General features: G+C 38.7%; 1 protein-coding gene across 1 annotated transcript in view; it reads right to left on the reverse strand.

The window, feature by feature from the left end:
* Positions 1–13,428, reverse strand: part of KCNH7 (potassium voltage-gated channel subfamily H member 7) — a 253,766-nt gene extending 240,338 nt beyond the window's left edge. Inside the window, exons 1-2 of the mRNA XM_082484494.1 lie at positions 12,786–13,428; positions 10,529–10,759 (exon numbers count right to left, since the gene is read on the reverse strand). Coding sequence (XP_082340620.1) covers positions 10,529–10,759; positions 12,786–12,861 — 307 coding nt within the window. The 5' untranslated portion in view covers positions 12,862–13,428. The remainder of the gene's footprint in view (positions 1–10,528; positions 10,760–12,785) is intronic.
* Positions 13,429–13,982: the final 554 nt, after the last annotated feature.

Genomic DNA, 13,982 nt, shown 5'->3' on the forward strand with positions numbered 1-13,982 from the left:
AACACAGTAGAGAATGATGGTTTGGAACTGTGAACTTTCCAAGAATAATCTGTCTTTCAAGTAAGAGACTCACTGCATTAGTCAGTCAGCTCCTTAAGAGTCACTTCAATTTGCTGTTCGGTTCAGACTTCTTGTGATTGTATGTTTTTTAATAAGAATCATGTTTTATTAGTAAAACTGTTGTGAGCTATAGAATATCAGCTTGGATTCTATGATGGGGTAGGAGGTAGTTTTGGCAGCTCCTCAAAGTGGTTGTTAAACCTCTTAAGAGGGAGAAATGCCCTTTCATTATTATATATGTTTGTCACAATACATATAATTGAAAATCTAGTCCTAAATTTGCTTCAACATATAAAAGTTCAGGTCAGTCATTTCCCTTGGAGTTACTGAACCTCAGTGTGATCTTCGTACCTATGATCCAATAGTTATGTCTGATATTTTAGTGCCTGTAGCCCCTAAGTTTGGATAATCTACTTTCCAGATAACAATCAAGGTTACACATGTAGAATTGGTTCTCCATCATTTCAAAAACCGGTTGATATATTTGCTTAAATTCCTCAGAAAGTGGAAATAAAGTTCTTCGTTTACAACTTTTTTACTTACAGGAAAAGGATCGCAAGGTGAAAGAAAAAGGATTAAGACCAAAATATTACTTGAAAAGGAAACGGTTCAGTCAGTTCTCCTGAAGCAGGGACAAATGCTCTTGTGTATTCAAATGGGAGAGAAATCATGTTTGAAATACAAGCAGCCACACAGAACGTATTTATCTGGCTAATCATTTTGTTTTGCATATGTTGAGTTCTGCAGAGATAGTGACGCTACTGGCAATTCTGCTTCTGCAGGATCTGGTTTTTTTGAGGTCAAAAGACAACCAGAAATGAATGGTCTACTGCAAAGCTCCCCCAGCTGTAATATTCTTGGTTTGTGTAGCTGTTTTTATAAAATAGAATTGCATACCTGTCAGCTAGGAAGAAGAATTGTCTGCAGACCATGTATTCCTTCCTCTTTTCCTCTCTTTAAATAAACAGTAACCAGAGAAGGGGGATGCCACCTGCACTTAGCGCCTGATCTACATATCAGACACTACCTCTGCTTGTAGCTGCATTAGCAGTTAGTAGTTTTTAATTAACTTTTTAAGCATTTGGGAGCAGCTCCTCAGACCCCAGTTCTACTCCCGACATAAGAAAATCGATTTACAAGTTTTATGATAAAGAAAAAGAATGTCTTAATATAGTTTTGTGGTCACCCACAAAGAGCACTCAAACTCTGCTTTATCCCTCTACAAAACTTTTCTTTGAAACTCTGTGCATAAAAAACTAAAGCCACTTCTGTGCTACCTCATATTCTTGTTGCCATAAACAATCAGTATAACTTACAGAAGCACTAAGGATGCTCTGAACTGTGGAACAGCACGGACCGGCTCAGGATTGACATTATACACAGGCTGTCTTTCCCACCAGTTCATGAACCGCTCCATTAATCCACAGAGAAGGCTCAGATATTGATTTATAGATACCTGGTTTTGTACTTCAAGGCTGTTATCCTCTCACATAATATGGTATGTTGTCCATGACTCTAGAAATAATCCTTTTGAGAAGTGTTGTCTTTTCTGTTGGAAGGACTTTGGTGTTAAATTGATTCCTGGTATATTTTATCACGCAAAAATAGTTCTGGGCACTTATGATGGAAAAAGAAGGAACACATTTTCCTTTCTTTTATTATCATTATTTAAAATTACATGGACTTCAGATTTTCTCTTTCTTTCTTTCTTTCTCTCTCTCTCTTTCTTTCTTTCTTTCCCATATGTGAATAGAAAGCCATTTTTCAAGCAAGTAGACAGAACTGCAACAGTATTTTACCTTACATACCATGACAATAGGATTTATGGAGTATTGAGTTTCATGTTTTTTTGAAAGTATAAAAAGAAATGCTTTCTCATACAATAGCCATAAACATGCAAAATACTAATGAGATTATCTGGCATTTTTTCCAGAGAGGAAGGAGTAAAGCAGATTGGTGCAAATGAGTTTTGAAAGGAGGAAATTTGCAAGCTATTTTCAGAGATACACTTGCATTGATTTGAATGAAAATCAGCAGAGAACGCTCTAAGAAATAAACAATCTCAAAAGGGCACAGACTCCAGAGTCTGAGAACAGCTGGGAATGAGCGCTTCAGAACACGCGTGCTAGTGATGAAACACACGACGATGAACCGCTTTTCGAGCAGTCTAGGTATAAGACAAAGGCAAAACCCCTAATATGTATCTACCCTTGTTCTGAGGTCATCCCCACCTCTCTACCTGCCAGATTAAAACGGAGGAAGGTTTTGTCTGTGTTTTGCATGTTTGTTTCATAACTTGTCGTCTTTGCATCTAGCAGCTCAGGTTCAGCTAATAGTAGTCAGCAATGGCATAATACGTCCCTACCAGCAGTGCTCTAATACCTAAAGATCAGGATTTTTAGTGTTGCCAAAATTAAACTTTGCAGTTTAATTCTGTGAAAGCTATGGGTGCACAAGCCAAGTCCTGTACCTGTAGGTATTGTTATCTTGCTCTCAGGCCTTTAAGAGTGTTTCTGGGAGCAGAAACAATAAGTTACTATATAGTTCTATGCATTTGCCAGTATTTCATAACTTCCTACTATCACGGATCAGTGTATTTCAGTATTATGATAAACCGTATTTGAAGTAAAGTCTTGTTGTTTTTCTCTGAACTGAACTGACCATTTAGGCAAGACTTTCTGGTTTCCACTGTGGTCTCTTGTGGCAAATCGAGGATTTAAATGGGGTCATGGCAAAATGTAAAAGAAAGGATTTTTATTGACGACGGTACTATGGAGGAACAAGGACAGGAAAGCAAGACGTTTCAGCAGGCAGGGAAGTTCTGAAGGCACCTCTAATTTCTGGCCTAAGCTTTCTTCTGGTCATTTCCACTCAACTATCAGCAATGAAATAGTTAGTGACGTTGACATTGAAACACCATCTTTAGGTTTTGATGATATGATGGCTCTTTGTTAACAGTGAAGCTGTAATGTATTCTTTTTGTGGATAACACTTCAGTGCTATAATCGAGGGCATTATCAAAACTAGGTATAATGAGACCTGTAACTTGAGTCTGGTTAATGAAACAGAAAAAGACAACAGGACCTCCCCTTTACACTGTTTACTTTGACGTTTTCTCAGATTGAATTGTGGTATCCTTTGTGGTTATCTTTACTGATGAGATTTCACTGTTATTACAGAATTAAAGAATTAAGAAAAATAGGAACAAAAAGGCTATACTGTACCAGAAAGTTGGTGAGGGAGCTTAAAATGGGGTATCTATGGAAATGCAGGAGGTCAAAAAGCATTTTGTGACCAGTCATGGCTGTAATTCTGCTTTCCAAATTAAATTTTATTTTTATTTCTAAGAAATAATTCAAAGATGTATGTTATTTCCTTTTAAACAAAAACAGTATACTAGACTGAAAAGTTCAAGATAGACAAAATTATAACACCAATACTTTTGACCTCAGAGACGTGAACTTTCAGAGATGCAGACTGTGTGAAACCAGCTGTAACTATAGAGCCACATCACCCCACTGTCATTGTCATGCATCTGCTCTGCCTAGATCCAGGTTCACAGCTACAGTTCTGATTGCTTTTGAGATACGCGGTTTCCAGAGTGAGTTAGCAATTTCCATAGTCAGCTTGATCTTGCTACTCTGAATCCTATACTGCTTGATTAAGATTTTTCCGTACTTGGCTGGGAAGCTGGGAAGAATATGGACTGTCTAGCACATAGACTGAGTCATACACTAAGTCAAATATGTAGGGAACACTTTAAAACTGGACTCGAAACCACTAAGATAAAATGTAATCCACACCACTATTCTCTTTCCATCGCTTGAAACCGGAGAGAACAGCACCAATGTCAACATTGGTACTATCCGAAGTATGATGTTCTGAAGTGTGTATAATACCAAATATGCATAAGGCGGCTATTAGAAGAGCAGTTGCTCTTCCCCCATGTCTATTGCAAGGTATGAGGTCTGATTTGCTCTCTGCATCTGATGGAGAAGAGAAAGAAGCAATTCATAACGCAAATTAGGAGTATGGAATAACTCTCTTATCAGAATGTAACATTAAAAAGGATGCACACTGAAGATAGAAAGAAGACACAAAAAATCATGTGAAACCACAACAAAAAATAGACTAGCAGCTTCTGCTCTTTTTATCTCATAACTCAAACCCAAAATAGCTTTCACTAAAACTGAAAGGAGCATATTCAAAGCAGATAAAAAACTTTGTTAAGCAATGACTAACTAAATGATGCAACTCTTCTCCTTAGGATATTATCATTCTAAACAGCTTAGAAAAACTTTAATGTATATCATATCGTAACCTTCTAGTGCCATTTGACTCCAGAATGTGACACCTTTCTTCCCACTTTAGGACTCCCTTTGAAAGTCAGCAATCATTGATTCTTTGTAGTTCAAGCAAGGGAAATTTGGGTCCCTTGATTAGTGTACGTTGTCCCTGTAACTTTCTGAATCCTGCTGTAAAACTGTACTATGGAAGTCCAGTGGCAGAAGAGTTCCCTCTGGACACTGAACTGAAATGAAAGACTCCTCCTGATCCACTAGCCTGCAGGTTTTTTATTTCTGCCACGGAGGAACTTAAAACTGTCAGAAGGGATTTTTCCAAACTGAGTAAGATTCTTTTTTTCTGTTAAAGATGCAGTAGCTATAATAATAGCAGTTGTATTCTTCATTATTTGTCAAAATTAGATACATCTAGTCATACTTTTCTGACCCTAAACACTGACAAAGTGAATAATTTTAAAGGCAATTTAATTTTTGTTCCTTTTTATTCAGTTACTGTCTCTCATTAGCAGGAATACATGAATGGCAAAAAATGACCTTTTGTAAAAGCCCCCTTCTTATTGAAAATAAATTCATCTTAATCTGAGAAGAAAAAAAGAATATATTGGAAAGCCAGGGAATGGAAAAATATGGTTGAAACTGGCCCATAAATAACCCTACCTAGTGTATCTGAGAGCTGCTTTATCATAATAATGTGAAATGTGAATAAGAAGTGACCCACAGTTCTGGGCAGGCACAGGAGCCATAACTGAATAGGGATGGGTAAATGAGAGATTCGGATCACTGAGGTATCAGCTCGCTGCTGATGGTGCTCCCTGTGGGAAAAACAGCAGTACTGGATGGGACAAAAGGCAGTCTTGGCTCTTAGAACAAGTATTAGAACCTAACGTAGAAAAATTACGCTACAGACATAACAAAAGGTCACCCATTTCCAATAGTTCAAAACCTTCAGTAACATTCTGGATTTGATCCAGATTTTCTTTTTAAGGGTATTTGGAAAAAACTTGCATTAAGACAGGTTTTTTGGACAGCTTTTTGGTTTTTCTTTCTCAAAATGCAGTCCGATAATATTTCTTAAACAAAGAAGTCCTCCAAGAACAGGGTATTCGACAGCGACTTGATTCACTGACCTTTCTCATCAGCTCTGGGTAAGGTATTGAATCTACAGACAAAACCGCATTTGCTGACCCTCACGTTAGAGCTCGTTGAAAGGGACTTGACATACATGCAAGGGTCTGTCTTTTCGGTTGTGTTTTTAATTGATTGGTGCGTTCACAGCATTTATAGAACACAAACAGCTGGTAAAACCCCTGTGCTGGCTGAAGTCTAGATGATGACCTTCTAAATAAAGTCCTGATCTTTCTGTTTTAGAATACTTAATACCATCTCCACTTTATTTTGTCGGTATGTTTACACTTGTTTTTTATTTTCTTATCCTCAAAAAAAGAGCTTAAAAGGCCTTAAAAAAATTAGTTTGGAATCTTAATGTGTTTTGAAAATACAAGTATGTTTAATTTGCCGTCAAATGTAGCAAATTACATTTTTCAAACTGCGTAAGTGGCAAGTAATTTGTGAGGTTTGTAAACACTCTGAAAATAATTGCTTAATCTTATCTTTGCTCAAACCTATACTCTTCTGTAGTGCTTTTTATCCCCAGAATATCTGATGTGTATAGGGTAAGCTTAAATGATCTCCCTACCTCCCTTTAACAGCTGTACTCTGTAAGCTTAGATACAGCCCACTGTTGTCCACAAAGCGCAGAGTAAGATGTGAAAAAGTCTTCAGTGTGATACAATCCTTTCCGATTATCACAAATCCATTCTCAATCCCAAAATAATTATACTTTTTATGTCAAAAGCTTTACAGCTTTACCACCTCAAGCAATATTTTACAGCTGTCAAGAGAGATTTATGCAATAATGACTTAAACTGCAAAATGGAGTCCTCAAAGGAAGAGCTGTCAAACATTTTCACCACAAATAACTTTATCAAAATAAGAATTCTGTATAAACAATATTTTACCTTCAACTATAATACAGATCATGTATATATATGATTTGTGAAAATGAAGTTGTGAGATAGTGGGGAATATACGACACTGCTACTTTGATATCAGGGTATAATTTTTGAATTAAGCAGATGTTAATGCCTAATGGGCAAGACTGAAAAAAAATCTGTTTCAAAATAATAGTTCTTGTGATTTGCCTGTATTTATCTATTGTTCTTCTTAAAAAGGGATAGTTACATTAAAAAAATAAATTTACTAGTCTTTAATCCCATGAGTACATCCAGTGGTGTTTGTAGAGCTTCTTGCGTCATGAGAACCTATAAGTTTGGACCCTTAGTTTTGGCATCCATTGATGCCATTAACCGTTTTTCTCAGTAGTAATTAATTCTTTTGATAACTATGTAATCACCTACTGTGGCACTACTCTAACAGGACAGGGGACTAGAACTTTGCCTGGATTTAGTAAATACCCTTCTAAAAGGAAAAAGGAGTGAGGAGAAATTAAAACCAAATGTAGGCTATATTGACAATCTTATTCTGATACAAATACTGCAAGAGGAGCTAGTGAGGCTTTTACTGCAAATGTTAAAAACTTCTGTGAAGACAGGGCACCGGTGCGGTAGGGACAGGACCTGCTGGGTGCGTAAGTAATGCTGACATCCCACCTATATGCCGTCTTAGACAATTACACAAAGCTATCGCAAGTATTCTCCCCCTCTCCTCTGCACCCTCCCCATACTGCACAGTGGAGAGGGAAACGTGCCCAGTCCAGCTAACGCTTTTATAAAACCATGATACATTGAATTTGCGTTCTCCTTTGTCCACTGTATCTTCTGTCTGCCATGTTTAAGGCAGTGTATATTCAAGCAACAGCCGTTATCTGAAAATCAGCCTGCTACAATTTTTCTCCCATCCTTCTGTCCCTTTTTCTTCAAGCGTGCGATCTGGCCTAAAGGTTAAAGCAGTGAACAAACAGCAGCATTCAGTCTTGGATCGTCAAGATGTTCAAAACTCAAAAACTTGCACTTTCTTTCATCTAGAAAAGCAGACTATAGACCAGTAGAGAACATCAGAATCCTAATTCCCAGTACGTATGCAATACCATTTTTTCTAGTGCAAGAATTTCCTTTTAAGTTGAACTTTAAAGCTATGACATTTTAAAACTATGCGAGGTGGTATTTAGGATTAAAAGGAAAAAGCATTAGTTATAGAGCGATTCCCTTTCTGATATCTGCATTGCTGGACTTCTGATGACAGATTAGCTTTATAAGTGAGGGGATAGATGATCCCGCTGACATTTGCTTTACTTTGAAATATTAAAATTATTTTTAAGATAATCAGTGGCTTATGTAGAGTAAATGATAATGTGATGTGGAATAAGGTTTTATTTGCAATTCAGTGGGCATCTCTTCAGGACTGTGTAATACGGTCTTCAGAAACTCCTGTCGGTGGAACCTCAAGTGATTCACACCTTCATGAGCTGTCTTCCTTCTCTGTATGCTTAGTATTATGTTAAATACTATATAATGGGTGGCTATGAAATATAATGTCAAATCAAACTTGCAAGCAGTGGGTAGGTCCTTGGAGTAACTTGGGTTACTCTCATGGAGAAAATTACATTTCTAACTGCGCCGGTATTGCCCTCTTAAAATGTTCTCATATTCACTCACAGCACACAGTACAAAATAAACCACTAATCAGGGATTAAACTCTCAGATTTTTAGAAAATTATTTAAATTCATTTTGCTGCATAACCTGGAGGAAGTCCTTGTTAGGTATCACCATTCTGTATATTGTTATAATATACAGAGTGTATTATATATAGCTTTCATATATATATTACAAAAACCAAATTTGCAAAATTGAAGAAGTGAAGTAAGTGAAGAAGTGAAGATGAAAAGTGAAGTATATATTTTCAGTAATTTAGAATAACTATAGAATATATTTACTGCCTTTTATTATATCCATCATATAGGTAGTTTCAATTTTATGATACCACACAAACTTCAGATCTTTTTATCTCATTTTGTAAAGAAATTGAACGTTATGTGGAACGAAACAAAAGCCTGTACATACAAGCGATCAAGCTGTCAGAAATTTACGCATTGGTGTCAGAGTGTCAGACCTATCTTGTATTTTGTCAATTTTTGCCTGTAATCAGTGACTTGATATTTTAAATGATATTTACAATTCAAAATAATTCACCTGTACTTCTTTAAATTTAGCAGTGCATGTAGTGCACATGGTAAGTCCTGTTCACATTTTGACTAGTAAAATTTTGAGGGATTCAACTCAAATCTGTCTAGAACTGTTGTCTGTAGCTTTTGAAATTCCTTAACCTTCAAATTTATGTTCTATTAATGTAAAGAAACTATTCACAGAAGTGAAGTTACTAAGAACCCTTATGCATAAGATTGTTTACACTGAATAATCCATAACTCTCATTCACCATGTGCTTCAAAATTCAAAACTATTCACAAAAGATATGGCAATTTTTACAGACAATTTTACTTTGGTTTGCCTCAGACAGACTATGGTGTGTTGCATGATGCCAGAATTCATCATTTCAGAAAAATATATATTTACCGCAATTGACAGATAAGACAGTTAAGTGCCTTTCCCTCCCTCCTAATATCTTGGGAGACAGAAGCACTTTTAAACAACCAGATCTCAAAACAGTGCTCCAGGCTGGTGGCTGTGAAAGTTAGCAATGACATTCTCCTTTTGCAATATTATTTTTAACACACGCCAAGTTAAAACAAACACAGGCTAGATGGTAAAAGACACATGGGGTCAGGTCTCCTGAGAAATCTATGTCCAAGGCACAGCTACAACAACAAATCTTAACCAAAATCTGCTCCAGACCACCGAACCACATCTAAGAATAAAGGACTCTACTGAGAATGTGCTAAGAAGAATATCCTTAAATATTGGTAGTGTGGGTAGAATAGTTGGCCCGAGTCCTATCTGAATTATACCAGCCTAAGCTAAAAATAATATTACTTAAGTCTCTCCGAGATAACAACAGAATTATTGAGAACAGGGTTTAACTCTGTGACTTTAAAATGTGAGAGCATCCATTGCATGTGATTCTAAAATTGATGCAAACAACACACTGGCACTTCTCCAGAACTAATTTAAGCTCAGCATTTGAATATGAATTTCCTTTTCCTTCTCCCAAGAGTGTACACAGCAAGAGGCAGAATAAGGTACACCACTACACTTATCCATTACTTGAATTTGTTTGAAAGACGGATGTTTCCATAAATAAACCTGGGTAATTAGGAAAAAAAAAAAAAAGAAAACAAACCCTACATGTAACTGTTATGTATCATAATTAGTTTTCATGCGTATGCATTTTTTAATCTGAAAATACAGTAATTTATTCATTTTATGCTCTTAGCAGGAAAAAAGCATCAGCGTAGCAGATTTAGCCATTCTTCCTTATATCAGCAATAGTCTGTACAGACATATATTGAGCCTTCGCTGAACAACAGGGAAACTCTTCGTAGTTTAGCCATCCCAAAATTTTTACTCTGACAACATAATTCTAGGACAACTTCTGTTGTAGGTACTCCAACTTCACAATAGCTCATCTCTGAAAAAGACTTAGCCCCTTCTTGATAAGCTAATGCTTTCTTCACGATAGGCCATTTTTTGCTACTTTCAACCTTGTTGTACTTTTCCCAGTAAAATACTGCATTTAAATGAAGGTACGGTTCCAATTGCACGAGGCAGGCAAAGTTAAGCCCCCTGAAACTGCTACACCATTCCTGTGTCCTGTGAGATGAAACAGTTCCTAAAAATTAACACTCACAGGATGTCCCTTCTCTGCTTGTTACCTGTTCATTGTTGTAGGGCTCTTTACTTGAGGACATTTAGACCTGCTTTTGACCAACCGACAGAACTTTTGTTCAACAGTTGCAAACGCAGTGCTAGCTTCATTCAGCTGTTACAGCCCGCGTATGGCGATACACTCTATACACCCACTACTTTCACGGCAGATTCCCTCACTGGTATACATAAGTGTATTTCACTGGACTTCAGAGAAATTACAACACGACTCCAGCAAAGGGTCTGGCCAGCAGATCATACACACTTCTTCTACCAATCAACTGATAACCAAACACACAAGTCTTGAAAATAAAAACAGACTTTACCATCTTTGTGATAATAGGTGACTTCTACTTTCCTCTCCTCTGACCCCAGCAGTGCTTGAGCAATTTGGGCAATATGATGTCTTTTGGTCTCTGGCCCATGAAGAAAATCACAGGTGCAAGGTTTCTGCATGACATCTGGCCTGGAGAACCCGGTCATCTCACAGAACCCATCATTGCAGTAGATGATAGCACAGTTCTGCACTCTAGCATTAGCAATGATGAATTTTTTATCTGCAATAAAAGAAAGTGATGCATTTTTTAGTACTCTCTCAACATTTCATAAAGTGTCAATTGCATGGATGGATGCTAAACAATCCTTCTTTTCACTGGGATGCCTGAAATGCAGAGATTTTCAGTCATTTAATGTAGCTAATTTGATCCATAGCTTTTAAAGAAACCTCAATAAATTTAGAATACATTAAAAATTAAGATAGTTGTCTTTTAAGGAAATAAAACCAGATTATGCAAGTCTTTTGCAAGACTCCTTTTGACTTCCAGCTATCTTTTTTATCTTCACTGAAACCCAGGTGATGAGTACTGTCCTGTCAACCATAACTCCAGGAAAGTCCTTGAAAAGTTAGTTGCTTCTTTTGGGGGCAAGTGGCGCCTCGGGAATGGGGTTCTACTCAAGTGAAGGGCTTCCTGGGATAAGGTCCAACCAGCTCAGTCTACTCTAGAGGTTTTCATTTAGCTGAATAACAGCAAGTTTCTAGTCAGTATTTTAACAAAACTATCTAGAAAAGAATTTTTTTCCTCTGTGGTTGTTTTAGAAGCTACATTTCTAAAAGAAAATATTTCTTAGTAAAAAAAAAAAAAAAAGGAGTACGAAGGTACATGAAAACAAAAGGTTGTGATGTTGGAAACATTTTGCACAGTCCGCTGAAGTTCTGTGCCTCAGTCCATCATCCTTTCCCAAACCCTCGCCTGACAGAAAGGTTCAAAAGTTTTCAACTGTTATTTCATTTGTTTCTGTTTACCACTACAACATACGATTCCCATTGTAATTATAAATGTGCAGCTTTGATAAATTTACTATTAATAACATGAATTTCTGCTTACTTAATCACACTAGTAGGTCCGTTGCTTTATAAAGACTTCGTATGTGGCACCAAGTCAGCAGTACAAGTCTTGAAAATTTTAATGATATTCTCTCTTTGAACACAGAGATATATTTGGAGAGAAAAATATAGATTTCATTCTTACTTTTTCTACGGTCTTTCAGTCATGCTGGATTTTCACTATCGCTTGCCTAGTTAGTAGGTAGTGCTTTATTCTCTTCAAAATATATACACTTTACTGCATAAAAACTTTACTCGAGTAGCAACACTGACTTAACATTTAGATAAACTAGGACTACAAACACAATCTTCATTTTTTCCTCAAACAATATAAATATTAAATTGGTAATGTGGGTTTAAGTATAATGAAGTATATAAACTGGAGTTAGCTGTAAGGTTTTGCATCAGACTGACACTAAAAATATGCTAAATATTTAAATAAATGTACATATATCAAAACTACTGTTTCTAAATGAAATTCATTTTAAGCATCAAGTGTTCCTTCTTACTGTTAACAGTAAACCACAGTTCCAGCCAGGAAAAACACTTCAGCTTCAGCCTCCTCGACAGGTAGTAAACTGCTGCATTGGAAAAGATCTCACAGACTCTCCCTGAGGATGCATTTGCACTGCTTTGATAGATATTTTAGGCTTGCATAAACAAAGCAGAAATATTTGACAGCTATATTAAAATGCAGTCATGACAACAAGGTAAGAGAGTATCTTCCCTTTAATAACTCCTCTGCATATTATCTGTTTCCTCTAAATCAAAGTCTGACCGTTCTGCTTTATTTTGTAAAGACAATGATAATTAATATCAACAATAACAACAACAACAATAATAATAAATCTAGCTGATTTTTTTTAGACATTGCTCAGGCAGCAAGACTGTACACTCTGCTTTTAGAGCTATCTCACCAGTTCAGAAGAAGGTAAGAGACATAACTTCTATAGCTGTACAATAGGGATACAGTCAAAGATAAAAACTATTCCTTGGAATGGGGGAGAAAAAGCCAAATAATTCAAGTCGGTAATCTGTATTCTAGATCAAAAACAATGTTACTCTTGCCAGGGATCCCCTCCTTACCTCTGGGGTTTTCTTTCCAAGCTACAAACTTAAAATAGTCTGGAGCTGCTGTCCATTTAGTCACAAGCAGAATCAAACTACTGTAGCAAAATAGATAGAAAGAGAGAACTTACTTTGCCCTTCAAATTTTCGTATGATTGTACCCAAAAATGTATTTTGTGGTGCCACATGACCTCTGCGAACAGGCATGTTTGTACAGGTCTTCGGTTTTCTGTGCACAATGACTTCTCCAAGGATCTCCTACACGGCTCCAGCCCAAAGCACCGAGCCAGCTACCCTTTGTGACAAATCATCGTCCTCTGGAGCTCGGAAATCTCTTCCCATTAGCACCACTTCTAGATACACGCTTTTCCTATTGGAGTCAGATCCATCCCCCAGTTTCTTTCTTTTTCTTTCTTTCTTTCTTTCCTTCCTTGCTTTCTTTTCTATTTTTTTCCTGCAGGAGCTCGGACGCTATTGTCTGGGGCGGGTAGGGGTGGGGTAAGCAGGAGGAGGGGGGGGGGTGGGGGGGGAAGATTACAAGGGTAATCGATCTCTAGCACCAAACATCGCCAATTTTCCAAAGCAAATGGCTGTGACCCGGCAGTTTCCGACGCTGTAGTGATGGTTAGAGGGCTGGAAGACTAATGTTGCTCCGCTGCCAGAGGGAGTGACGTTCCCCCCCTCCGGGCTTCACCACGGCGCGCAGCAGCTCGGATTACTCAAGCGTGGCTTAGCAAGAGCCAGCCAATAAATCTCTTCAAAACTCAGCGACAAACAGCGGCATCAGGAATGAGCTACACCCCGGCAGCACCGCGACGTGCCACATCCCCCACCGCTGCGGCTGCAGGGGGGCAGCGGGGACCGAAGGCGCTGGCGGCGGCGGCGGCGGCCGCGGAGGGGAGGCGGGGGGGTCCGTCACCTCCGGCCGCCCCAGCTTCTCCGCCCTCCCGGCACCGCCGGCCCTTTCGCGGCCCCTGAGCGTGGCCCGCCGAGGAGCCCCAGGCGCTGCCAGGGCCGGGGGAGGGAGGGAAGAAGGGAGGGAGGGAGGGAGCTTTGTACACGCCCCGTCTGGGGGGTGGGGGGGTGGAAGACGGGGGGAGGCGCGAATGGGGGGCGATTTTGAGCGATGGGGGGGCGGGGAGGGAAGGGACCACCCGAGCCCTCGGCATCCTTCCCCGCCCCGATGGAAGGGATCGCCCCTTCCTCCCGCAGCGTGACCCAGACGGGGGCTTCCCCTCGCCCCACGCACCCCTCCTGCCGAGGAATGGGGTGTGCGCGCGCGCGCGTGTGTGTGTGTGTGTGTGTGTGTGTGTGTCTCCCCGGCGGCC

Source organism: Vanellus vanellus (assembly GCF_965231255.1).
Source record: "Vanellus vanellus genome assembly, chromosome: 5".
In the NCBI taxonomy this organism is placed as follows: domain Eukaryota; kingdom Metazoa; phylum Chordata; class Aves; order Charadriiformes; family Charadriidae; genus Vanellus; species Vanellus vanellus.